Raw genomic sequence first — 26,525 nt, forward strand, 5'->3', positions numbered from 1 at the left:
TTCTTATAGGCACAAGCTCCTACAGTTAATTAGCCCTTCCAATGACGAGAGAAAACTTTCGATTAAGGCTAGTTGTAAATCAGATACGAAACATGTATCTGACATATTGTAGCAGTATGATTTGATATTTCAAATTTTAATATTTAAAATAGAAATTCACAACTTTGTATTTAAAGCAGATAGTGGGGGAATGATGATGAACCTGGTCGAGATTCTATGGTTTCGTCGTCCTAGGTCATCACAGTCCCAGGTTCACTTAGGTAGAGGGGTAGTCGACCGAACCTGACGGAAGGAATATTGCCGAATGTCATAAAATGCATTGTTCAAGTGTATCTTATAGACATGAGGGGAGTGTTTATTTAGGGGTTGTTTGGTTGCCTGAAAAAGAAATGCAGTGTAAAGTAAATGTAATGTAAAGTAAATGTAGTGCATTCTGAATACTTTGCACCTGTTTGGTTGTCTGCAAAATAAACGCAGGAGAACTGTTTCCCTTGTTTGGTTAGGTAGATATAGAGTAAAGTAAAATCAGATTTTTTATAATAATTTGAAAGAAACTATGGAAACTCATGCATCCATCTGTTAGTATACCTTTTTAGCACAATTTTCTTATTGCTAAATAGTTTTTGAACTTAATTCTTGTTTCTTGTTTGACTAAGGCTTCATTTGAGACAATTTTCTTATTGCTTTCTAAAACATCTTTTTAGCACAAATAATTCTTGAACTTAAAATTTTTATATTATAAACCTGCTTTAGAAAGCAGGGAAAAAACCGTCCAAAATGAATGATAAAATTTTATTCGACTTACCAATTATTTAGTATCTATCAAACTTAACAAGAAAACACTTGAATCTAGATCTACAAGAGACTGATCAAGTGAATATGCACATGCTTATATTTAGATATTTGAAGTATACTCGAACAAATGATGATGATCAATACAGTGCTACAAGAAAGGATAGTACAAGGGTCCATTGGAAAAAGCATTGGCTCCATTCCGATGCTAAAACATCATAAGTAGCATTAACCATGGAAATCCACTAATAAAGTTTTTTCCTAAAATTCTGTAATGCTCAAAACTCAAAAGGTAAAACGAATAATACAGCAAGGAAAAATTTTGTTTTTTCTCACACAAAATGATTAAGACAAGCTCCCCAGCAAATTGAAGTTGATCATTAACAGGATTGCTGCCAATTCCAACGCTACCAGCTAAAAATTCCTTACTACATCTACCAATTCAATCAGCAAGCTTCTAAAAAATTTATGCAAGATGACCTCAGGAACTGTCGCACCAATTTCCAGGTCAAAGCGGCACACACTATTTTTTGGGATTTAAGTGTAAGAACATTTTTATGTGATGCACACAGCCATCCGAGCCTCTTCTCTCCTTCAGTGAAGAGATTGAAGCCAAACTTGCTTTCAAGAACCTCTTATGAGGAAAGCCGGCGGCGTGACTTTAGATCCTACAGGAACAACGTTGCCGGAGAGAAGAACCTCTTATGCGGAAAGCCCCACGCGAACCAGCGAAGCCGAGGAAGAAAGCCCTACCTCACGCGAACGGCAACGAAGAGGAAAGCGCTACCTCCGTTAAATTGAAGATTCGTGAGGGTAAATTGACGATCTAGAAAGGAAGGTACTGCTGTTCTGCGAGTTTTCTCCTCTCTCGAGCGAGGCTGGCTCGCGCGAGAGCTTTTGGAACCCGCTCGATTTGAGCGGGTTTTGAAGTCACGCAAAAGGCCTGTCGCAATACACCCGTAATGCTTCTGAGGTATTACTTTTGTTCTCCTTAAAATCAATCAAATAGCTTAATTTATGAAATACATGTAAATTAATTACATTACACTCTTAATTCTGCATACCAAACAGCTCCTTAAGGAGACAAGTTTGAATCCACTTTAAATAACAGATGACTTTATTACATATCGTTCATATCATATTGATTTATATCTCAAGAATTTAATTCAATTAGAGAGCATACGAGCTCTAATTATGACCGTAATTTAGTGGTGTTATTTGAAGGCAAATCAACCAGTTCAGAAGGCCCCAGTCATAATCGTTTACTTGCAGTGTCGTTTGGCAGCAAAATCTCCAGTTAGAGGACAAGTGGCACGTTATTGCTAGCAAGAGATTGTTTGAGAATGAATCCTAGGGAGAAGTCTGACGACGAGTAGAAGTTCGACGACGGTTAGTAGTCCAACGAAAGTCCGGCGACTGGCAGAAGTCCGCCGATAGATGGAAGTTCGAAGTTGGGTAGAAATTCGACGAATGTCTGGCGATGGACAGAAGTTCGACGACGAACGAAAGTTCGGTGTCTGGTAGAAATTTGATGACAGTCTGACAACGGGCATAAGTCTAGTGACGAGCAGAAGTTACGTGTCGGGTACAAGTATGACGAAAGGGCGGAAGACCGACGAAAGTCTCGCGACGGGCAGAAGTCTGACAAAAGTCTGACGATGAGCATAAGTTCGATGACAGACATAAGTTAGGCATCAGGTAGAAATCGGACGACTGACGAAAGTTCGGCGTCGGTCGGTGGTTTTGAGGTGGTCGAGGAGGAGTCTGGTGGTAAGAGAACTCTTCATTCTTTTCTTGCTTGGGCCTCCTTCCTCTTCCCATCTATGAGAAATGAGGGGTTTATTTATAGTTTTTTTAGAGTGGCTTGATCATTAAATAAGAGAAAAATCAAGCATAAATTGGGAGTGGTTTGAATGGACTGCCGATGTAAAATCCTTTGATTGTGGACCGTTTATTGGGCATTTGAATGTCTTAATGATATCAAAATTCCGCGATCTTAGGTTCCTCGTATTCGTTTCGTCGAGCTACTCAATTCGACTATGAGCATGTCACGTTTGAAAACTATTTGGTAATCCAAATTATGGATTGAACCTTCCAAATCTGCTTTGGGTCCTTGATTTGGACTCATTTGAGCTCGGATTGAATCAAATTTGGTGTCGTTGGGTTCATATTTTTTAGACGTTTAGTTCGATTGTAAGTTGGCTAAAATCATAGTACATATGGTCTCTGATTTAATTTATGAAGTTTTCAACTTGATTTTGCCTCGAGATTCATGCCCGATCAAGATAATTTTCTGATTATATATCATCTCTTATTCTCATTCTTTTATTATATACTTGTTAGACTTTATTTACAAAATTTTTTTAAGTTTCAATCTCACAAAAAAATAATTTGGTGTGAAAGTGGCACACTTTAGTTCAAGATGCTACTACTACCACTAAAATAATTGTGTTGGCATTCTATGTATTTTGTTTTATTTTTTGGGCCACTCTATTTCATTGAATTTTTTTTTTATTATGAGCTTAATTGAACTAGCAATCTTGTAATCCTTGTTTTACTTTCTCATCAGTTAAATTGTTCATTACATAGGCTTCGTTTGTGACAGTTTTTTCATTGTTTTCTACAAAACATTTTTTTAGTACAAAAAATTCTAATCAACAATTTTTTTAACTAAAATACTGTTTTAGAAAGCATTAAGAAAGCTGTTCCAAACGAATCCTTAATCTTTCATGATAGAACAAACATATTAGGATTGGTTTTGGGAAATTTACATACATTCCACTTTATTTTATGCTATTTACATATCTAATACCCAAAACATTAATATTACATGACTACCACCACCAATTTGTTCTATGGGTGGTAGTCATGTAATATTAATGTTTTGAGTATTAGATATGTAAATAGCATAAAATAAAGTGGTATGTATGTAAAACCCTCTTTTTTTTATAACAAAAATCCCATGTGCTTTTTGAAACATATATGAGAGTTTGTGAGGGAATATTAGAATTATTAAAATTATTAGTGTCACATCAATATTATCATACTTCTCTATTATTTAAAATAAGAATTTAGGATATTTATTATTATAATGTATCACCATTATTAAAAATAATTTTATATTATATTGTCTTCATATTACTAAATTTTGTTTAACTTCATTCTTTGCTATAATTAACTTTACAGGTCATTTTCATGCCTAATATTAAGCTTCTAGAAGTTTCTTTTAAAATTTTAGATATCTCTGGAATCTTTATTTTAGTAAATCTCATAGGACAATAATTCCTTCTAGATGACAAAATAAATGTCAAACAATTTTTTCCCCACCTATAAATTAATGCCATGCGTTTGTCCGCGGCTTGATTACGTCAAAAACCACGCCGTCAATGCTCTCGCGCAATCTCGGCCGTTCATTTTCTTATGGCTAAAGTAGGATGTCAAATTCCAAAGGTATTTAAAAACTTATGATAATGATTATTGTATGAGCACATAGCAAAAGGGTAAGGGCGTGTATTTTATGATGAATTATTGTGTATAAAACACTTATAGGTTATTTTATGTTTTATTTCAATTATTAGTTGGAATTTTTTTTTTTCGGGAAGAATAGGGGCAAAGTCCGATTCACTAACTATAGATTTAGTATAAACGAGAAAGCCTCTTACAATATAAGTGTAAAAAAGAAAGCCAACATATAACTGTAGCCACAAAAGATCTATGCAAGAGTTAAAAACAACGATAAGCTTACATCACATAAATAGTAAGCAAAGTCAAAATACCCAAAAAAGAACTCAGAATAGGCAAAATACATCTGAATCAAACAAAGCTTACCTTGGTTGCTAGAGAGAGCCATCCATGAAGCAAAAATCGTTTGTTGAGACAATCATCATAGGAGATGGAGAAGAATATGTACACAATTCATCATTGTTTGCTATTGATAACAAGAGTCACCAAATATATAATATAGCACGAAAAACTAGCTCTATTGCTAACAAAAATTTTATACACTAAGATAAATAACATAGTGTCCAACATCCCAGCCTCTCATAGACCTGCCCAATATTCACAAGAGAAGGCAACAATCTCGCTACAAATAACATAAAATTGTTCATATCCCACATTGTGAGAAAAGATAAACCTAGGTTGCAAACATCCAAGCAGGAAAATATAGACGCAACTAAACCCAGTTCATGGTAATAGGCCAATTACTTTATTTTGTCTTTTACATCCAAAATTTTTTTCACCTTGCAGCTTTTTTGATTTTAAAACAAATGGTTGATAAGCTTTCTGTCACGACCCGACCCGATAAGCTCGCATAGGCGAGGCGGGAACAGAGGTCGGACATGATGAAATAAGCCTTCAAAGCATAACATCAAATCATCTAACATAAACCAAACATCTTCAACTATATAATGAAAGAGCCACTAAAGTAAATCCAAGTAAAACTTTCATTTTTCATTCATCTATCAAGAGAAACATGTACATAGAGATTTCTTCCAAAAGAAGGGATCCAAACAATCTAACTCTCTAAAAAAGTTTACATATACATCCATCTATAATCAAAATAACAAAACTCAAAAGAACCTGCCGCCCGTCGTCTCCCTACGACGGTAAGTGCGCGGTGGTTGGTCTGTCATTATCTATTCACAGGATCTCATGAAAATTTTCCACAATATGGGTGAGTCATAACTCAATAAGCAAATACTTTTTCAATTAAATTTAGAGAAAACAGGGCAATGGAAATAATATGTATGTCAATACTTTGTGTATGAACATTAAACAAATCATAAAAATTAAGTAGCATGTTTCTAGGTCAACCATTAACCCTCTTTCTTTAGTTAAGCTTGCAACTAATCACTTTAAACAATACATGAATCATAAGATGTTTTATATGCATATAATGTAATATATATCTTATAATCACCCGTCTCGAAAGTATTTTTTGTACTGATCATGTACATTTTGTTTGGCCAAATCCTTTACCATTTGGTTCAAAAGAACCCCTTTACCATTTAGCTCAAAAGAGCCCCTTTACAATTGGCTCAAAGAGCCCATTTATCAAAGATACCTTCATATCAACATGCACATACATTCATTCTTTAATTATTCATAAAAAGATTCTTATTCATGCATATGATCAATTGTCTCCTAATGTGTTATATGATTTCATGATAACATGAGGAAAGAAAATAGCTAAGAGATATAAAAGCAGTACGATTTAAAGAATGCTAAAATTTTTTACAATAGTATAAAACATGCAATGATGGAAAGAATTAAATTTTTCTTCTAAATTTAAAAAGTGCCACATTTACCTACCTCAATACAATGTGCTCCGCCAATTGTCCTTACGAACTCTTCCTTTCCACGCGTTCAATACCTAAATGAAACACACGCATCAAGTAAATAAAAATCACTAATCCCACATAAATTCTCTAAACCCTTATACTATGGTAATAAAGGACCCCTCCCTAATTCATGATCATGCTTCCCATCTAAACCCCTTAAGTCCTATTTTATTTTTTTACAGAAGAGTCAAATTCCTAAATTTTTATTTAAGCACACAAAATTCCCTTCACTCAATTAGCATTTTAAAATTAAATTTTATTTTTGGAATTTAAATTAAACTAAAATTATAAAAATTAGTATTTTATGAAAAAATGTCAAAATTTCATCATTAGAACACTCACACAACCCTTAGGAACAAACTTTGTTAAGAGATTTCCTAAAAAACAACATTTGGGAAAAACCCTAATTTTTGAAACCCTAAAAATCCTTAGACAAAAGCACATTCTCATGTATGAAATCGTTCCCTAGATCTTCTCTCTTAATTTCTTAAAGAAAAATTCCATTATTCCACAAAACCCTAAATTCTTCATCTCAAAAATCTATGGTAAACATAAGGATTTCTTAGAAATGCACTTTAGTATTCCTTAGGCTTTGTCCTACAAATTCCTTCCAAGAATCTTGCTGGAGAAGTCGCCGGAGTCGCCGCCAGTCACCTTGCGTGCGTCCGCCCTCTCCCTTCCGCGCGCCTCTACCTCTCTATTTCGTTCGGTTCGGCTGAATGGAATAAATGAGGGACCGAATGGATTTGATCCCTTTAATTCCCTTGAGATGGCAAACGGTCTAATTTGCCCTCACTTAAACAACCGATGCATGAACAAACATTAGGGGTACTTTGGGTATATCTTAACTTCAAATATTTTGATCTTCCAAAATAAGCAAATTTACATATGAGTTCTATATATTAAATTGTTTAGAATTTTACATAGAATTTTATAAAATTAATCCCGTCGAAATTCGGTAACCTTGAGTTATTCACTTAAAACTCGTCACAACGCTTTGAAAAACGTGCCAAGTCTTAAATGGCATTTTTGTGGGGTTTACACTTTCAATGACATTGTCATATCTTCTTGCATATCAGCTTAAATGCTATCCAAATTAGAAATGAACTCAACAAGTTGCAGAAATTTGGCCTCATGAGAAAGGAGCTCATTATCGAAATACAAATTCTTCGACAAAGTATGTGTCAGATTTCTTTTCTATAAAGACATAAATTCCAAGAATTTACATCCTTTGTCATGGAAAAAGACGTGTTTGCTTAAGAATTTTATTTGTCTGGGTTTATCCTCCATTCAATTTTTATTTCATGCTTACATATGCTTCCTTATTCACAGATTATATAACAATGATAGCTTGATTGTTGTTTGGTGCATAGCCAAATATGGGTCCCTTTGGTAAACTTGAAATATCAATCATATCAAATATTAGGCTTTTAATATTAAAATTATTGTTAAGACTAAGAGTTGTTATACTTTTCACATTTCTCCTATCAGTTGTTTCTCTCTTTACTTGGACCCTTGGTGTAATCATGTATGTGTAGGTGATTAGGTGGATATTTTGACTATTGCTCAAGTTTTCCCTCCTCGAGACTCTTTAAATGTTCTCATGAGAGCAAATTCATGGAATCTTCTGTGACGACCCAAGATGTAAAAAAGAATTTAACCTTAATGCCTTAATCAAACTAAGTTAATCATCCATAAATGCTGTCACATCTTTTCTCTCTCTATCTCGAGGCGATCTGTTAGGGTTTTGGCCCTAGAAGCCACTCTCGATCTCCCCTGTTCTTTGGCCACTCCACGACCTCGTTTCTTTGGGATTTCTTCTCTTGGTTTCTTCTTCTTCTTCTCTCTGTTTTTCTTTTGGTTATTCTTATTTGATTATTCCAACTCCAGCCGTTTCTCGGCTCGGATGGCAGTTAATCGTCTAAATGATCGTAGTTTCCTTAATAGGCGGAAAAATTCATGTTCCTTTCTTGAATATTTTGTCTAGGGCTTCTTCATCGATTGATTTTTCTGGTCTAAAAATAACTACACATCACGGGCTTCCATCATTGTGGATTTCCAAAGCAGAAATCCTGACTCTTGCTCAACATTTCGAGTATGCTTTGGTTGGTAAACTTTAACCTTAAGTTGATCGGTGAATGCTCTGTGACTATTTTGAATCCAAGGCATGTTTCAATCAAGCAGGTTAATGATATGGATTATAGTAGAGTATTTTCTCATAATTCTTATTTTGCTTCCAATTGCTACATGAAATTGTTTAAGTGATCGCCATTTTTTTATATTACTGTGGAGTCTCCAATCACTCTGATTTGGGTTTCGTTCCCAAACCTTAGGCCACATCTTTTCTCCCCTTGTATTATTCACGATTTACGCTCATTATTCGATCATCCTTTGAAAATTGATAGTACTACTATTGTAGGATCGTAAGAATCTCTTGCTTGGGTCCTTGTCGAATTGGATATTTCTAAATCCAACCCTGAGTTTGTCTGGATTGATCCTAATAATCTTGGTTACATTTAGTAAGTTGTTATGTAGGATTTTCCCTCATTTTGTGATAATTGTAAATCTCAATAACATGGTAAAATTAATTGTCGTATTCTTCACCCCCACTTAGATATGGCTCCTCTGATCATTTTTAAGCTTGTTGTTCAAATTGTGGGGAATGACACTGTTGCTCAGTGAGTTTTTGCTGATGTGAATGCTCATGAAGCAATTGAGATTCATAATTCTATGGTTTTTGACCCTTTATTGACCCATATTTTTGTTGTTAAGCATGTTATTGATATTGTGGAGAATGCAACATTTTTTCAGGAAAAAATTGTAACTCATAACCCTTTTCCACTTTTCCTTTATTGACCCCTGCCATTGATTCTTTGGTTCCTGTGCGGATTGATGATGGGATTAATGAGGCTTGCCTCAATGTTAATGTCGAACAAGATGGTGGGGTAATTCATATTAGTCTGACTGCTCCTATGCCTAATGTTATTTTGATCGCTTTTTCATGCGTTAATAGAGAGAGTATTAATGCTGATATGAGTGCCAAATGTATGGTGAATCATTTAACTAGCCCCATCTTGACTCCTGTTAATGTTGCAAATGACACTACTTCTCCTAATGAATTTTCGGCTTGTCAAATTGATGGGTTTGAACCCACTATTGTTGCTGGTTTGGGTGCTGGTTTGGGCCAGATGGGGCCTCGTACTGCTGTTGTTGTTTCTGATATTAACCATATTATGGATGTTGGGTATTATGAATTTAATCGGGTGAATGACCCTTCTATGGACATTGTTAATGCTTATAATTTCTCATCTCTAGTTTCTATTAAACTGATTTAGCGATCTAATGATTTGGATGTGAATGATGAAGTGCCTCTCATTGATGTTCATATTTCACTTGTTGCTAATGATGTGTTGCTTGCACATGCAGAATTCAAATCAAAGGATTTTGATCCTTATCAAGGTGATTGGTTAGTTGAGTGTGATTCATCAACTAATTGGGATGTTGGGGAGGAAATATATATGAATGTGGATGATTCTTTGAGAATTTATGGCTTAAATGTTATTCGTAACACCGAGGAAGGTTTTTATAAGAATATTGGTAAACGTAGTCGGAGGAAATTCAAAAAGAAATAATTTTCCTTTATTGTTATGCTATTGGTCCCCTTTTTCTTTGGAATGGATGTGGTTGGTCGGATTTGCCTGGTGGGCGTAGCTGGCATGTTGGTTTTGTCTCTTGGCTTATTTAGGGTTTGGATGATTAGTGTCAGATGGATCCTTTCCTAGTTGTTTCGGCTCTTTTGTCCGGGGTGTTGGATAGCAGGTACTGTTGTGGTTTCCCTTTTATTTTAGTTGTCTTCTTTCTTCTTGTTTTTCCTCTTGTGCAGGTTGATTGTTGGCAGGTTACTGTGGCTTTATCTTGTTTCTGCTTGCTAGAGCAGATTGTTGTTGTTTTGGCTCTCTTGCCTTCCTTATGTGGTTTAGCTCTTTGGTGGCCTAGGTTCTCTTCTCTTCCTTATGGATTGCCTATTTTGTTGCTTTAATTATTTTTTTCTTGTAATAGATTGAATCATTGGCTCATTTGTTTTATTTTAAATGTTGTATTTTTAGAGAGCTGGTAATTTATTAAGGACTTGTAATACTTTTTTAAGTCAACGCATAGGCTCCTCTGTGTGTTTCATAAAAAAAAAAAAAACATCCACAAATGCAATTACACCAGAGCCACTAATCATTCAATTATGTAAAATAAATATCCAGAGTATGCAAAACATAAGTTTTATTTTCCAAAATAATTATAATCAAGGATCATTACCAAAGAGTATATTGTGCTCCCAAGAGAAAACATATGGAATGTTCGGAAGTAGCATTTTTCTCTCAAGCTTTTATAGATAACTAGAAAGCCCCAATATTAATATTTTAAAGAATTATTATTCACATGTATAATGGAGATGATTACTCAAACTATAGCTAATTTTGAGGATCATTATGAGGGGATAAGAGGATGACATTATACATAATGGCCGACAAATATTGGCTAATAATGATAATGGGTGTCAACGTTGACCAGCAGATGGTATCGACCTGCGATGATGACAAACACAAATGTTTATTGTTGAATGATGTCGAGGGGTGATGAGTAGAGCTTTGTAATCATCCAGCTCCAAAAATCTTCTCCACAAAAACTCATCTCTTAAATGTATGAAAACGGGGAGTATTTATAGATTTCTGGATGGAAAATTGAAGTCATTTTTTGTCAAAATTTTTTTACACTATCAAACAATTCAAATATAACATTTTGATCCTTTGACATAGTCTAGATATGTTAGTGCTTTGATGGCATTAAATTTGAAGTATTTTCGACTATGTAAAAATTTTTTCTCGTTATGATACCTATACCTATTTAGACTATAATAATATAAAATTGAGATAACATTTGATTTCTTGAGAAGTTTTTAATAATACTTCTCAATACTTATCTTATGCCCATATAAATTCATATCAAAGTGTTCATAATATTTTGCGTAAAAAAATTAGATTATAAGAAAAAGTCATTTCTAAAATAATTTGCACAATAATTAAATATTATAAAATCTGAAAATTATATCAAAATTTTATATTTGACCAAATAAATTATATATATATATAATATTTTTTAATTTATTTTAAGAAAGTCTAAACTGATTAAAATCAAGCTATTATCAGATAAGTTCTCAATATAATTATAAGTTATATCACCGGCATAGCGTAATTTTAGTATTTTACGCTCAAATAAATTTATATATAGAAGTTTTTTTTTTTAATATTTATAATTTATGTGGTCCACCAATCACCATTACAAGAAAAGCACGGGAAATCACACACGTGTAAATAAAACACCCAAGGTGTTCGGACAACGGAAAAATCTCTGCTGAATTCCCTCCTCGTCTTTTTCTTCCTCTTCTTCCCCAATTCCGCCTTCTCTTAAAGGTCTCAATCATCTCACGTTCCAATTCACGAGAACCCAACGGCAAACAACTCAGCCGGAGCCGGAGAGTTTTTCTCATCGCCTATAAAAAAGTACGAGCTTTTCTCTTTCTCGAAAACTTTCCTAATTTGAAATCTCCTCCGCCTGTTTTCTTCTTCTAATATCAAATAATGGAATCCGCCTCTAATGCTTCTGTTTCTCAGAAATCATACCACACATTCGGTCTAAGGAGCTCGCTTTCTTCCATTAACGCGGGTGCTGACGGGAAATTTAGGTTTCCATTGGGTACGGCAATGGCACCGGAGCTTAGGAATGAGCCGAAGCTTGTTCATGGAGAAGCTGGTTATGTATTGGAGGATGTGCCGCACTTTGTGGATTATATTCCTGACTTGCCTGTGAGTTCTCTGCAAATTTCTTTTTGATGAGTTGATTTTACGTCTTGTTGTTTTGTGATTCTGAATATTAATTGTTGTATGCGTAGATGGTTTGATTTTCATATTTCTCCCCTTCTTCGATTTTGAAATGGAAGATGGGATTTTGCATGAGGGTTAATCTTAAAATTGCGCCGCCCTTGGTTTGTTTCCTGCTAACGGTGAAGCAAAGCTCTCCCTGCGCTGCAGATACTTAATTTAACCTAGAAGTTAATTGATTTACTTTAGCTTGGAATTGAACTGCTGATTGCAGTTATTGATATAAATAAGTTTGTATGCGATTCTGAATAGATATTGCCTTGAATTTGGACGAAGAAGTCTTTGGATGATTCATTTTTCTTAAGAATTATTTCCGATTATGCCGAAAAATTATTTTGTGGTTATTTTTATATTCGTGAAGTTGGTAAATCTTTTACTAAGAGTTATCTATTTTTCTATGTTCTTTTTTCTTTGCAGACGTATCCAAATCCTCTCCAGGATAATCCAGCATATTCAGTTGTCAAGTATGTGTGTAGGGATGGATTTTGTACTTATTTTTAAAGTTATATGAGAAAGCTTATCGTAAAGTGGAAATTTTTATTAACTGTAACTACCTATACTCTTACTTTCAGGCAGTATTTTGTCAACATAGATGATACAGTTGCACAAAAGGTGAATTTTGTGGCCTCTACTTAAGTTTTCTTTATTTTAACTGATCTACTATCATGCTGACTTCTAAATCTTTTGTTGCATCTTAAAAGGTTGAATTAATATACTATCTGATGAGTTTGCTTACTTATCTGTTTTTTAGATTGTCGTCCACAAAAGTAGTCCTAGAGGGACTCATTTTCGACGTGCTGGGCCTCGTCAAAAGGTAGACCGTGTGCACTTAATGCTTCTCGCGTTAATTATAAATTATTTTTGACTGACTAATGGGAGATATTGGAATATGGATTTGGTCAGGTTTATTTTGAATCAGATGAGGTGCATGCTTGCATTGTAACCTGTGGTGGACTCTGCCCAGGGCTTAATACAGTTATTAGGGAATTAGTTTGTGGCTTGTCTCATATGTATGGTGTTTCCAGGATCCTTGGCATAGAGGTGAGAATACCAGTGTCCCTGCTAAGATCCATAAAGTTCATGTTTCTGCTCTTTCTTTGTTAGGAGCTCCTTACTTTTATATTCTACTGTAGATGCATTCAGAAGTTGATATTAAATTTATAATAATGGAACATGGTATACCTGTAAGAATAACCTGTAATATGGATTTTGTATCAATCACACTTTAGCCCTTCCTAAATTAGAAATGAATTCCAATCATTACCTCTCATGGTGTTTTGTTTATGATCTTGTTTATCTTGTGCTTCCTGCAACAATTTTTTTTTCTCTATCAATTGAATTGGTCAGTAAGATACACATGAAGATTTAGTATTTCTTCTTTGGTACTGTGTTATGCTTCTACATTTTTATTTACCCTTGTTATTAAGATAACTTTCCATGCAAAGTAATTGAATAATCATACATCAGCTCCTTGGACATGGAGAACGTTGATATTTTAACAATAAAAACAATAGCTTCATTCAAAATTAGTAACTTACCCTGATTCAATTCTTCTCACCATATAATCCGCTGAAATATACCCTGTCTAATGCTATGAAAGTAGAATCAGCGAGCGTTCTATTATCCAGTGCATCTTTTGAGCTAGTCTGGTTTCAGAATTTTACATTCCTCTATTTCATTAGGCTTATTCAACTATTGGAAATCTTTTATGCTTGATAACTATGTTTCTTTCCCTTTTTATTTACATTTTGTTATGCGATAAGAGAATTTTATGGATGATCGATGGTAAGTTTAATAGAACTATTATCAGGATGACTATTTTATTATGTTTGCTATGTTGTTTGGCTATGAGTGTTGGGAAGCAAAAATATCATTAATAGCCAAGTTAATCATGATGGAAATGAGTATATTGAGAGGGATGTGTTGGGAAGTAAAATATAATTAATAGTTAAGTTGCGTGTGGTAGAAGTGAGAATATGAAGAGGGATGAGTGATCAAATTAAGAATGACAAATTAAAGAATGATTATATTGGATAAATAGTTGGAATGATATTTATTGAAGATAAGGTGGTTGATAACAGACTTAAGTAGTTTGAACATATACAATTACAAGTGAAAATGCATCATTATACATATGGATAAATTAGTGTTGGAGCATTTGAAAGGAAAATGGGTAGATCTCATGTCACATTAATAGAATTTATTCAAATAATTTGTGGAGAATAGAGTTAATACTTAACTTATTACTTACTAGAATCAAATGCTAAATGAAGATTCATTAAAGTTGACCCAAAATAGGTGTTATAAGGCTAATGGATATGTTTTTTTAACATTTATTAACATGAAGATTTCCATTTTCAGGGTGGATATAAGGGTTTCTATGCTCGCAATACCGTTCAATTGACGCCTAAAAGTGTGAATGATATTCATAAAAGGGGAGGCACTATACTAGGAACATCACGAGGAGGCCATGACACATCAAAGATAGTTGATAGCATTCAAGACCGTCGGATCAATCAGGTTTAGTTGAAATAATCACAGTATCTCACTAGTTCTTATGATCCTATATATGACCGCAAAGAAGATTGTAGCCTTGAAGCTGGTTGTTTATGTGTACTTACATCCTCAGGTCTACATTATAGGAGGGGATGGAACTCAGAAGGGGGCCTCGGTTATTTTTCAGGTATTCAAAGAATGTTCCTGGTCTCCTTTTCAATTCCCTCCTATTTGTAGGTTTTTTTTTCTTCTTCCAATCATCACTGTGGTAGAAATTGCAAAAATGAAAACATTTGCAAGAGCTATCTACTGTTAATCTACATGTCTCCCTGAGTTTTTATGAAAGCAATTTTTTATTGGTTGAAGATCTCATAAGGGAGCGAGTCCTTCATTTGGCTGCCAATTAGGCCAATGAGATCCTGGACCAACCCATGCCCGTTAAAGCCTTCACAAAATTATCTGGAGAGGGCTAACCCTTTTATTGCACGGGCTATTACAAATATATACTGGCATGTCAGTACGTTATACAGTTAGCCTATTTAGGCTTTTTTAAAGCCATATAATGTCCTGAGCATGCAGCTTAATGATCAAAATGCACATGACTGTAATGAGGTTTTTTAACAAAAAAGCTTTCTATCATATGTGTTGTAAATTTATTTTACATATAAATATATATTGCGAATAGCTTTTAATTTAAAGGATTATTTACAAATCAATTACTCATAATTTTGGCTAAGTGCAATTTTATGCCACACAAATATTGTCTCTTAAATGAATGGATTATTTACAGTAAATAAAATTTTTGAATAAGTGATATCCTATTCATTACATCCCTCATTTCAAAATCCTTACACAATTATGCTAGACTTCTACAGTTGAATCACCTTTCAAACTCAAATTACAGTGAGAATGATCATGTTTTCAAGAGCAGCATTTTATAAATTATACCAGTATAAAAGGTTCATAATTCAAGAAATGTACATTTTAATGAAGATCTTGAAAATAATCTATTGAAGAAAGAAAACATAGAGAACTATATTAGAACCATCTATTTAATCAAATTGCATTCAGTCAGTTTTACTGGAGTATCAAAGGAGTTTATGAACTTGTTGCATTTTGATTCCTCATCAAGGAGCCTTTCTCATGTCTTTTTTAGGGCAAACCCTCTTAGTTAAACTAGCTCTGAACTGTAATCTTATTTGAGTTTGGAGTCTATTTAAGTGTATTCATTTAAACCCATGATGGATTAACTTGGCGGTTTTATGGGCAGACAGCTCAATTTACACCCTATTCATGTCTACTTAATCTAAGAGAATGTGCAGGAAATTAGAAGGCGCGGTCTCAAAGTTTCTGTTGTTGGCATCCCCAAGACAATTGATAATGACATAGCGGTACTTTTCTCTCACAAATTGCATTCTTTTCAGGACTTCGTTGGGTAATTATTTATTTGCATAATTTTGATGTTTTGGATTAGGTAATTGACAAATCATTTGGTTTTGATACTGCCGTTGAAGAGGCTCAACGGGCTATTAATGCAGCACATGTTGAAGCTGGGAGTGTTGAACATGGAATAGGTGTTGTCAAGCTGATGGGTCGCTACAGTGGTTAGTTGTAACTCCGTTTTGTATTGGAGTAAAATAGTTTTGAACTATGACTTCACAAGTCTTCTAAGACAGTAATTAACATCTGATATTAAATCCCTTATGTTAGTTTAACCAAGGCATGAACTCAAGTTATTCACCTCTGATGGTGTTATTGGTCATTTTTGTATGATCAATGCCAAAGTTGTTGAATTTGAACACGCCAAAGCCCGCAATGGCACTTTCTTAAGATTGATAAGATTGAGGATATTATGAATTATAGAAATATTCCGAGAGTGCCAAAGTGGGCTTTGGAAACTTATCTTTGTCTACATCACATAAGCATGTTTTATGTTTGGGCATTTCCAATGGCAACTTGGATATCTTGCATCCAATTTATTAGGTTCTGTTCTCAGTGCTGGCCACAAAATTTCTTTATCAGTCTTGAATTCATCTATTTTTTATTATTATTCTTTTTTCCTTGCCATGTATTACTCACTTTTAAGTTTATTTCCATGCTTTGACTTGCATCACGCTATATCCGTTTACCAGATTAAATGTTTTACTTAACTTTAGTTTAAATCTATGAAAGTACAAATGCAAACATGAGATATGTGGACATGACAACCATAAAAGTAGAGCATTCCACACGATGGACATAATGTTTTATTTTATGATTTACTAATATAAGATTAGCACTCAAAACCACTACTATCAATATTTTATATACAAAAGAATCATAAAATGAAGTATACTATTATTTATATTGCATAAAAGGCTTAAGGATCAACAAAAAAGAAAAAAAATCTAATATTAATTTGATTACTGTCAGCTTTAAAAGAGCATTCATGGGAGATGAATGTACTATCTTGTGAGATAGAATTTAATTTTATAAAAAATAAAGTTTATTTTTCTTGAATTATTATAATTTGTTTCATATATTTTATAAATTTTCCTTATTTATGAATTTATAAAAAAAATCAAGTTATAAACATTTAGAATTAATATCTATCCTTATTATCCTATTTAGTAATTGATTTAGTAGCTAGCTGGTTGTATCTCAACCCTTCGATTCCAATCAGCTGACTCAAAGACACTCTTTAGTGATTATGAAGCATGTCCTCATGATTGGCTACATATGTAGTAGGCTTTGATTGGTGTTGGCATGGCCTTGGGGACCATGGGTCTAAGGGAACTCAATCTATTGTAGACCTTAGTTGTTAATCGCTGATCAAATGGTTGAGAGTTAGGTGAATATGTATTTGATCATTTCGAAGTGGAAATCACTATAAAAACTCTCTCATTTGATAACATCATAATCTTCGGATCAAGATGTCGTAGATCTAATGATATGATGTCTTCTACCTCTAAAAAACCCTTGTATGGGCGGACTTTTAGAGGGGAAATCATGGTCATTTCTTGTCAATGGATTGGAAGCTTCTGGTACTTACATAGACATCTACACCTTTCTCTTGTCTTAGTATTGCATGAATCGCCACCATAACCTCAAATAATACCTGTGTTATTAAACATGACTTCATGGGTAGGACTCTATGGCGCTTGAGAAGGCTAGGGAGTGTCGGGCGTGGGTTTGTAGCCTTGTTAGGAAAGTTCCTCAAGTTTTATATAGGATGAGGTCCGGGTGTCGATGCCAATTGCATGATTGAGCTCAAGGGGGTTGCTTGGGTTTAGGGAGCTGTCAAAGGCTATTTATAACTAACAAAAGGCTCAAACATACCTAAAGGAGGTCCTTGGCCAAGCTAGGATTGTTTTTAATCTGTGAGGTGAGCTAATGGCTAAATGAAGAGAGCAGTGGTTGATCTTAGGTTTGGATTGAGTCTTAGCTTCAAGAATTGTTCAAGCTAGGTGCACCAAAGACTATAACGAGTTCAAAAGACTACCAAGGACTCTTGTTAGGAGCTTGGGTGCTAGCTTAACTTAATTAAGGTCCTAGGCCCTTGATTGCTAGGATTGGGCTGGAGTTAAGCTAGCCATGGGTCTTGGGTTGGTCAATCAAACAAGATCAGCATCTAAGGTAAGCTTGTGTCTTGAGATAATGAATGGTTCGACCAACATTATTGGTTGGGCTGATTTGAACCAATTAGGTCAATTGGGTAATTGGATAGTGTTTGTGCTAAACCAAACTAGATTTGGTCAACTTAATCATCAAGCCTTTGTTTAGATCCTTGGGAGGTCTAGATTAAGTCAATTATGCAAGTTAGGGCCTAGCTAAGTTAATTGAATTGAGGTCCTTCATTGGGTCTATGTTAGGTTAATGTTTAGTTGGGTCATTGTGCCAGGTTAACCATTTTGGGGTCAACCTAGATTCTATAACGGCTTAGGGTCCATCTATTTGGGATTTGGTTGGTTAAACTCATTCAATTGACTCAATTGGTCAATTAGGTCTACATTTGGTTTAGGCTAACTTAGATTAAATTAGGTTGGTCGAGCCTATGGTGTGCCTAGATCAAACTAATTAGGGTTAGATAGGGCCTACCTAGGCCAATTAGGTTGGGGTCAAGTTAGCCTAGTAGGCTAGGGCTTGGTTAGTTCGATAGGGTTTGTTGGAAAACCTAGGTATAGCATTGGTGTAGTTTATTTATTCCACTGCTTGGGTCAAATCATATGATTTAATAATGGGAGACACCATCAATGCTCAAGTCAAGTTTAAGTAAAGGATTCACTATGAACAAGGCTTTGGGTCTAGAAACTCAACTAAATTTAGATCCAATCAAACCTCCAATCGCCTTCTATGGGTCCACGTAAATTTGTGCAGACTAGATTTAAGATTCACAACAAAAAAAGCCCGTACTAGAGATTTCTAGACCGTCTAACGGTATACTGAATCCAAGTCTAGTTTTTTGCTTTGTTAATGTGCAATCAATTAGTTTAGGGACTCATAACCACTTAAGTTGTGGTTCAATCTATTCAAAATGGGTGGTAAACTGTTATAATAATATTTTACTATTCACAAAGAGTATATAATTGGTAGGCTGGTAGCGTTAGCCTCAATTATTTGGACATGAGTTTGTCGAAATCAACGTTACATTGCCTAAAAAAGATGCAAAAACATAAAAATTAGAGTATAATCTTCAAAATAATCACATAATTTATAAGGACATTAATGTATCACTAATTGGACCAACATACTTGGCACCAAGACATTCATTAATTGCTCAACAGGAACTTGAAATTTACTGAACTAGAAACAACTTGAACATGTCTCATCCATGTCAAGAATGTATAGGCTGTGTTTCTCACTAATTTTTTTTAAAAGGCATGCCAAGCACGTTTTTTAGTGTGTCAAACATGTATAGAGGTGCGTGGAAGGTGTGTTTGTATCTAAATGAGCTTGATACAGAATGCTTTTTGAAGTACCTTGTGATGTGAAACAATCAACGGAATTGCAGGATTTTATCAAGAAATTTGTTTTAGCAATGAAATCATAGGATTAATGTTTCACTAAGTTAGGACTTTTAGTTTTCGTGATTATTGACTTGCTTTAAGCATGCAGTTACACGTTAGATTAACAGGACAATTCAAAATAATAACAATAAAATAGTAAAACAAACATGCAGTTAACGATAATCCGCCACGTAACAATTAGAACTTTCACCTTTGAGTTTCCATCTCTCGATCGCTCTTTGGAAGTAGGGTTAGATAAGGACGAAGGTTAGCAAGCCCAGTGATGCCATTGAAAGACAAAGGATGTCGGCGGTTGTGATCAACAGAGAGTTGGCCGGAGTTGGAGAGACGGGTGATCGTTCGGAGTTGGAGAGATGGCTCCAAATAATTGGAAGATACGAAGTTCTGGTGGATGTTGGAGGGCTTGAAAAGAAGTAGGCGGCATCCAAGAACCTTCTTGAAGTTGTGGTCAGCAATTTGAAACATCCGGGCAGCGTTTGAAGACCTTTCAATAGGCTGGACAGCAAGAAACATGTGCAGGTTTTCCCTGGACAGAAACCCGTACTGTTGGGAAACAACTTGGACTGCTTCTATTTGGTCTTGGGTGCTTGGCACCCTAGCAGATGGACTTCCGAGGCATAGAACAGCAGGATCCTTCTGCTGGAAACAAAAACTGGCAGCAATAATCTCAGGAGAACATGGAGAAATCGTGGGATAATGCTTGGGGAAATTTAGAAAACTGAAATTAAATTCAGGTTAAGTGAAATTGGAGGAAATTAATTTGAAATTCAAATTAATCCATTAAAGACTAGGAGCGGCAAGGGAGGAGGGGATTGGGGATTGGAAGAAACATTTAGAAATATGAATTTGATTTCTAATTAGGTGGGATGGGGGGAATTAATTTGAAAATCAAATTAATTCCATCATTGGGTGGGGCCGGCGGTTTATGAGGGATTAGGGGGAGAGTAAATGAGGAGCAATTAATGCAATAAGAGAGAGAAAAGCCCAATGAAGGGGGCCGACCAAATAGAGAGAGGGAAGGGGAATTATGATTAATTAAGTGGGGCCCAAACAATATTCAAAGCATTAAAGAAAATATGAATTACAATTCAGATTTTGTTCCAAAGAGGGGTTTCCAAAATTAAGTTATAGTATTTGGAAAGCTTTTTGAATTTCAAATTTGAATTGAAATTCAGTTAAATAACTTTCCTAAGTTCTTGGACTTAATTTAGGAAAACAATTAATGCCTCTTTGAAATTTGAATTTCAAATGCGTAGGCTTGGGGGAAAGATGGGCCGGCGGGTGGAGGGTTGGAGGCCGGCGGCTAGATGGCCGGCCGGTGGGTGGGGGAAATATTAGGCGGCTTGGGCGGCCCAAGGAGGCCGACGACAAAGGTGGGAAGGGCTCGGGTTTTTCCAAAAGAAGTTTGAGGGGGTGATGCCGGCGGTGGGGAGTTTAGGAGAGGGCAAATGATACAAGGGAAGAGAAAAATAAAAAAAGAAATTGAAGAATTGCGAACCTTGGAATCCACCAAAATTGACGGGTATTGCTTTTACCCACCAAGGGTTTCTCCTCTCAAGAACTCACAAAGAGATCTAACAAGAAAGTGGAATTCTCATTCATAATCATCATTAGAAGATAATATAAAGATTGGGCCTTTATATATAGGCCTCCAAAGCACAAAATGTAAAAGACACAAATGCCCTCAGGCTACAACATGACACAAATCCCTCATATGGGTACAAATGGAAAACTGAAAAATAAATAAATAAATGCACAAAAACACAAAAATAAAAACTATGAATCGTAGCTGTCGATCTACAATCCTGCTGATGTCAAAATGTACGGTGGATGTCCTCATCATTCTCCCCTGGTAGGAGAAAAAACTCGACCCCGTCGAGTAAGTATCCCGTGACTCTCCTATAGCTCTAGCAGGTTGGGGTCCAAGTTCTGTATCTCCTCGCGATCCATCCATGTGTTCTTCGCCTCCGATTTTCCCTTTCCATTGGACCAAGTACCTGTGGCGCCCACTATCTTTAGTGGAGATGATTTCATCACTAAGTATTGCTTCCATCTCCTCCACATTAGGTAAAGTAGGAAATTTTGGGAGTGGAGTTAGGCTAGGGATCTCACTAGGTATGGTCACACAAGGCTCAATGTTTATTAGATTTGCAGGGTTAAACTCTCGTCCCTCAAAGGCTACTAGATCTTCGATGTTAAATATAGGATTAAAGTTGAAACATTCGGAAAGGTATGACATATAAGCATTACTATTTTTCTTGGATATTATTTTGAACGGGCCTGCGCCTCTAGCATGTAACTTTTTAACGGTTCCTTGTGGGAACTGCTCCGGACGAGTCCGTACCATAATAAAATCGCCAACCTTGAATTCTTTAAATCTTTACTTAGGATCCGCATTAAGCTTATAATTACCATTACTTAACTTAATTTTCTTATTAATCTCCTTTTTCAATTTCTGAAGATGAGATGCAGATGTGGATGCAAGAGACCCGGTGTGCATGATGAATGACAATAATTGTGGGTTCACATACAGTTTTTTAAAAGAGACAATTTTGACAGAAAATAAACACACAAACATACAGAGTCACAAGCACTCATTGATAAATATAGATTAGTCACCAAATGAGGGGATCTAAAGTGTTCAGGTCTAAGGGAACTGGTGTCGGGGGAGCAATGAAGACATCCTTAGCTACCAGGGCATTTCTATTGGAAGTTTCAGTTATGGTCGTAAGTAGTCTCCTAGGGGCAACAGGGTAATCTAGCAAATTCATCTAACTAGGAGAGAGATGGTCCTTAACAAGGAAGGACAAAAACATAGCAGGCAAAACGAATGAATCAGGAACAAGATAAGATGATGGGTCCTGACTCACAGCCATAATGGGATAACCCAAAGAGTCACCATCATGTATGAGACTCAAAAAATTGGGTAGGGTATCCATAACAGAAGTGGGCACAACAGTTAGAGTGGTGACATGAAAGTATGGGCTAAGACTCTCTCTAACATTAAAGTCGGTATGAGGAGTGGTGAGATAAGTCCGATCAAGAAAGTCAAACTCTTTTAAATGCAATTCTAAAGGGCAACTCCTAAAATAGACTCCAATAAAACATGTGGATGCTCAATTCTCCAATTAGGTTCAGAACCACTCAGGGTCAAATCACTATCTTCCAAATTCATACGAATATTCTCAGTAGGATCAGATATGGTCATAACCCTAAGATCAATGGGTTCCGGTTCAATTAAATTAGGTGATAAATTCAATTGACTCACTTATAACTCGAGATTATTCACGTTGCCATCAGAATTATCTAAAATTGAATCAGAATTACTCATAATCATCTCAGTAGAAGGTATGATTAAGTCATAAACTTTTGAATTTAATTTCATAGTGTTCACAGCCAGATCAGCTCCTTTCGAGATCAAGTTAATATCATCCAGACAAATCTTATCCAAAGAGTTATCATCGAGGAGACTAGGAGGGCTAAGGTGTCGATGTTTAAAGGTTCCAACTTTCCTAGCTTAGGGTTTAAGTCATGCCGGGTGTCTGACTCAATCATTTCAGTTTCATCTTCAAAGAAGTCATCGTTATCATTAGTATCCATGAAATGGATGTATTCAGTCTCAGGTTTAGTAAACTTCTTCTTTTTAATGCACTTATTTATTAAAATCACCTTGTAGGGTCAAGGGCTGGGGAGGCTACAGGTTGACTGAGATGGCTAGAAGTCGGTCCAAGTGGGGAGTCATATGGGATTGATCCAACAGAAGACCCAATAGAGGGTCGGCCATCAAGGCTAGGTGAAGACCTACATGGCGGGGCAGCAACCCTGATGTTACTAAAAGATAGGTGGTCTCGACCATAATAATGTCCACGGTTTGTCCCAACAAAAGAAGTAGGGTGGTGCTCTAGATGATGGTCACTAGGGGTAGAGGTCTTGAAAGTGCAACACCCAAAGGTTTGATAAACATGGGGTGACTTAAACTTAAAACCAGATGGTTGGTCACTTGTAGAGGGTCGGTATTTTAAATTAAGTTCTTGCCTCATGTCTTTCCAATTAGAAGTAGGGTACTCACCGCGATACTCTTTATGATATTCTAACCTCATCCAAAATTGAAGAGCCCGACCTTTTAAGTGAGACTTAGCGATGCTAAACTGGTGAGACTCAGGGATATGACGTGATTCAAAATAGTCCTCTAATTGTCTAACTCATTCCCTAAAGTAGTGAGGGTCTGAGGAACCATCAAAGGTGGGTAGACTGTAATGTGGCTCTAAGTGCAGTCGTTGAGGCTTAGGCTCAGGTCTAGGTTGATAAGCAGAGTGGGGCATATTCCAACTAACATGACTGGCCGAATGGGGCACACACATTGAGTCAACATGTTCCTCCTTCATGGTTTTAGTTAGAGAGCCCACAAGACTAACTAGGTCATCTAACTTCTTTTAAAGTCCTATCGGGTCCATTGGAAAGTGCTGAGTGATGTTTAATGAAGAGTGAGTGTAAGGGACATCATTTAGACACTAAGCTAGGCTAACTTAGACTCACTAAAGGGTGCAGAAAATGTTTGGACAGCAAGCTAAGCTAGTGGTTTAAGTAACCTAGTCACTTAGGAAGGTTGCTAAGGCTTGGACAGCACTAAAACACTAAATGAGATGCTCCTAATGCAACTAAATGGTGCAGATTTTGTGTGGACAGCAAACCACAGCAGTCGGTGAAGAAGCCTAGGTGTTAGGATGGGTTTTGGGAAGTGGACAGCACCTAAATGCTATGTTAGGGTCACCAAAAGTCCTTTAAATACTGCAGAAATTTTCTAGACAGCAAGCCATAATGATTGTTTAAGTAGCCTAGACAACTAGGGATGTTATTGTGACAAGGGCAACACTTAAACAATGGCATAGACTTAATTAAAGTGATGAAAATGGTGCAGGGATTTAGAGCGCAGCAAACAAAATAGTGAATAAAAATTACTATGCGATGGCATGCATGCAAACAAGCTTAAGAAAAGGTTAATCTAGACTCCTAGGAACTTCTAGCACATGCAATACATGCTTATCATGCTCTGATACCAAAATTGATGTGAAACAATCAACGGAATTGTAGGATTTTATTAAGAAATTTGTTTTAGTAATGAAATCATATGATTAATGTTTCACTAAGTTAGGACTTTCAGTTTTCGTGATTATTGACTTGCTTCAAGCATGCAGTTACACGTTAGATTAACAGGATAATTCAAAATAATAACAATAAAATAGTAAAACAAGCATGCAGTTAACGATAATCCACCACATAACAATTATAACTTTCACCTTAGAGTTTCCATCTCGTTCGCTCTTTGTAAGTAGGGTTAGCGGAGGACGAAGGTTAGCAAGCCCAGTGATGCCACTGAAAGACAGAGGATGTCGACGGTTGTGATCAACGGAGAGTTGGCTGGAGTTGGAGAGACGGGTGATCGTCCGGGGTTGGAGAGACGGCTCCAAATAATTGGAAGATACGAAGTTCTGGTGGCTGTTGGAGGGCTTGAAAAGAAGTAGACGACATCCAAGAACCTTCTTGAAGTTGTGGTAAGCAATTTGAAATGTCCGAGCAGCGTTTGAAGACCTTCCAGTAGGCTGGACAGCAAGAAACATGTGCAGGTTTTCCCTGGATAGCAACCCGTACTGTTGGGAAACAACTTGGACTGCTTCTATGTGGTCTTGGGTGCTTGGCACCCTAGCAGATGGACTTCCGAGGCATAGAACAACAGAATCCTTCTGCTGGAAACCAAAACTGGCAGTAATAATCTAAGGAGAACATGGAGAAATCGTGGGATAATGCGTGGGGAAATTTAGAAACCTGAAATTAAATACAGGTTAATTGAAATTGGAGGGAATTAATTTGAAATTCAAATTAATCCATTAAAGACTAGGGGCGGCAAGGGAGGAGGGGATTGAGGATTGGTAGAAACATTTAGAAATATGAATTTGATTTCTAATTAGGTGGGATGGGGGGAATTAATTTGAAAATCAAATTAATTCCATCATGGGGAGGGGCCTGTGGTTTATGAGGGATTAGGGGGAGAGTAAATGAGGATCAATTAATGCAATAGGAGAGAGAAAAGCCCATTGAAGGGGGCCGGCCAAATAGAGAGAGGGAAGAGGGGAATTATGGTTAATTAAGTGGGGCCCAAACAATATTCAAAGCATTAAAAAAAATCTGAATTAAAATCCCTTGGCCCTCTTCTCCTGCATCTCCTTATCAGTAAGCTTTTTAAAATTTCCCCCAGGCCCTCCTCCTCCAGACCTCTCCTTTGGTACTTCTCGTGTACCCCCCGGTGCAGCTCCCTTGGAAGCTAAAAACGTGGTCGTCATCCTGTGGGATCCCCCAGAGCTGCTGCCTCGAGTCCCCCTCTCCAGATGCTTCTGGTCCTCGACCAACTGTGCCAACTCCATGGCCTCCCCCAGGTCGTGTGGTCTCATCACTCTAACGGCGGCTCTGATTTCTGGTCTGAGCCCCTTCATGAAGTTCCCTTCAAGCACGGTATCAGAAAGACGATCCAACCTGCTAGCTAGGTACTCAAACCGGTCCCGGAACTCTGCTACTGTCCCTTCCTGTGTCAGCGCAAAGAACTGCTCGTAGAAATCCCCTCCGCTGCTGGTTCGGAAACGCTCTAGCAGGCAATCCTTGAACTCCCCCCAGCTTCGAATAGGTCGCCTCATGTCCCGCCACTGGTACCATGCCAGTGCCTTCCCTTCCAAACACAGTCCTGCCGCTGTCAGTTTCTCCTCCTCTGTCAATCCGTTGACTGCAAAATACCGTTCCACCTTGTAGATCCAGCCATGGCCATCTTCCCCCTCAAAGATGGGCATCTTCAACTTCCTCACCTTCGGATCCCTTCCGTTACCCCGGTACTCCCCATAACCTCCCATTCCTCGAAGATGAGGTGCTCCCCAAGTGTCCCGGTCCTCCCTCCCACGTTGGTATCCGATTCC

General features: G+C 36.5%; 1 protein-coding gene across 2 annotated transcripts in view; it reads left to right on the forward strand.

Moving 5' to 3' along the window:
- The first annotated feature begins 11,523 nt into the window (after window positions 1-11,523).
- Window positions 11,524-26,525, forward strand: part of LOC110103119 (ATP-dependent 6-phosphofructokinase 6) — a 25,561-nt gene continuing 10,559 nt past the window's right edge. The window contains exons 1-10 of one of the 2 annotated variants that reach the window (XM_020831704.2): window positions 11,524-11,686; window positions 11,798-11,989; window positions 12,482-12,528; window positions 12,637-12,676; window positions 12,816-12,878; window positions 12,968-13,105; window positions 14,426-14,584; window positions 14,694-14,747; window positions 15,883-15,951; window positions 16,035-16,164. In XM_020831704.2, coding sequence (XP_020687363.1) covers window positions 11,888-11,989; window positions 12,482-12,528; window positions 12,637-12,676; window positions 12,816-12,878; window positions 12,968-13,105; window positions 14,426-14,584; window positions 14,694-14,747; window positions 15,883-15,951; window positions 16,035-16,164 — 802 coding nt within the window. In that variant the 5' untranslated portion in view covers window positions 11,524-11,686; window positions 11,798-11,887. Of the gene's footprint in view, window positions 11,687-11,711; window positions 11,990-12,481; window positions 12,529-12,636; window positions 12,677-12,815; window positions 12,879-12,967; window positions 13,106-14,425; window positions 14,585-14,693; window positions 14,748-15,882; window positions 15,952-16,034; window positions 16,165-26,525 lie in introns of those variants that run through there. The other variant, XM_020831696.2, reaches the window with a different exon arrangement.

Source organism: Dendrobium catenatum, unplaced genomic scaffold (assembly GCF_001605985.2).
Source record: "Dendrobium catenatum unplaced genomic scaffold, ASM160598v2 fragScaff_scaffold_465, whole genome shotgun sequence".
NCBI lineage: Eukaryota > Viridiplantae > Streptophyta > Magnoliopsida > Asparagales > Orchidaceae > Dendrobium > Dendrobium catenatum.